The 903-nt window shown below is 71.7% G+C and overlaps 1 protein-coding gene across 1 annotated transcript in view; it reads right to left on the bottom strand.

The window, feature by feature from the left end:
* Positions 1 to 282: 282 nt before the first annotated feature.
* SP6 (Sp6 transcription factor) overlaps positions 283 to 903 on the bottom strand; it is a 1,108-nt gene continuing 487 nt past the window's right edge. Inside the window, 1 exon segment of the mRNA XM_010585676.1 lies at positions 283 to 903. This exon segment is cut by the window's right edge and continues 3 nt beyond it. Within this exon segment, the coding sequence (XP_010583978.1) occupies positions 283 to 903 (621 nt within the window).

Raw genomic sequence — 903 nt, 5'->3', positions numbered from 1 at the left:
GGGGGGGGAAACCGGGGCGGGAGAACGGGAGCGGGACAAGTGAAACCGCCGCGGGGCAGCAGCTCCGGCGCTCCCCAACCGGCACCGCCGCAGCGGGGGACGGGGTTGTGTCACCGGAGTTGTCCCCCTCCTCACCGCCGCTTCGAGCACAAGGGGCCAGCCCTGTGCCTCCACCCACCCCCCAACCCAACACCCTTCGAAGACCGGCCCCGAAGGGTCCCCCCGGCCCCCACCCGGGGTCCTCCCCACCTCCATCCGTGTCCCCCCCGGGGGCTCAGCGGCTCAGTTTGTGGAGGTGGCGTTACCCCCCTCGGACTCCCTCTTGCCTCCCTTGCCAGCCGACGGGTCCCCGGCACCCTTGACCTCAGGTTCGCCCCCGTCTTTGCCCCCATCGTGCGTCTTCATGTGCTTGCCCAGGTGGTCGCTGCGCATGAAGACGCGGCCGCAGACGGGACAGGCGAATTTCTTGGCGCCGGTGTGGGTCTGGAGGTGCCGCTGCAGCTCGTCGGAGCGGGTGAAGCGTTTGCCGCAAAAAAGCCAGTTGCAGACGAAGGGTCGGTCGCCGCTGTGCCAACGCAGGTGGGCTTTCAGGTGGGAGGTCTTGGCGTAGGCTTTCCCGCAGCCGGGGATGTGGCAGTTGTGTAGGTGCTTGCGTTTCACCCCCTCGGGGCAGGGACCCCCCCTTTCCGCCTCCTGGCAGTTGGGGCAACGACACGCCGCTTGCCCCCCGCCCCGCGGCACGGCACGACGGGCACCTTTCGGCCGCCCGCTGCCCTCCGCCTCCGGACCCCGGGGCTCGGGGGGTCCCTCCAGCGCCTTCGCCCCCTCCGGTCCCAGGAGATGCTGGGTGGGGGGAGGCAGCAGGTGGGCGGGGGGGGCGCCGAGTTGGGGGTCCCCCCCGCC

This window comes from Haliaeetus leucocephalus, unplaced genomic scaffold, assembly GCF_000737465.1.
Source record: "Haliaeetus leucocephalus isolate CR32 unplaced genomic scaffold, Haliaeetus_leucocephalus-4.0 Scaffold110, whole genome shotgun sequence".
NCBI classification, from domain to species: Eukaryota; Metazoa; Chordata; class Aves; order Accipitriformes; family Accipitridae; genus Haliaeetus; species Haliaeetus leucocephalus.
The sequence above is the reverse complement of the archived record's forward strand: the minus strand, read 5'-3'. Positions and strand labels throughout refer to the sequence as shown.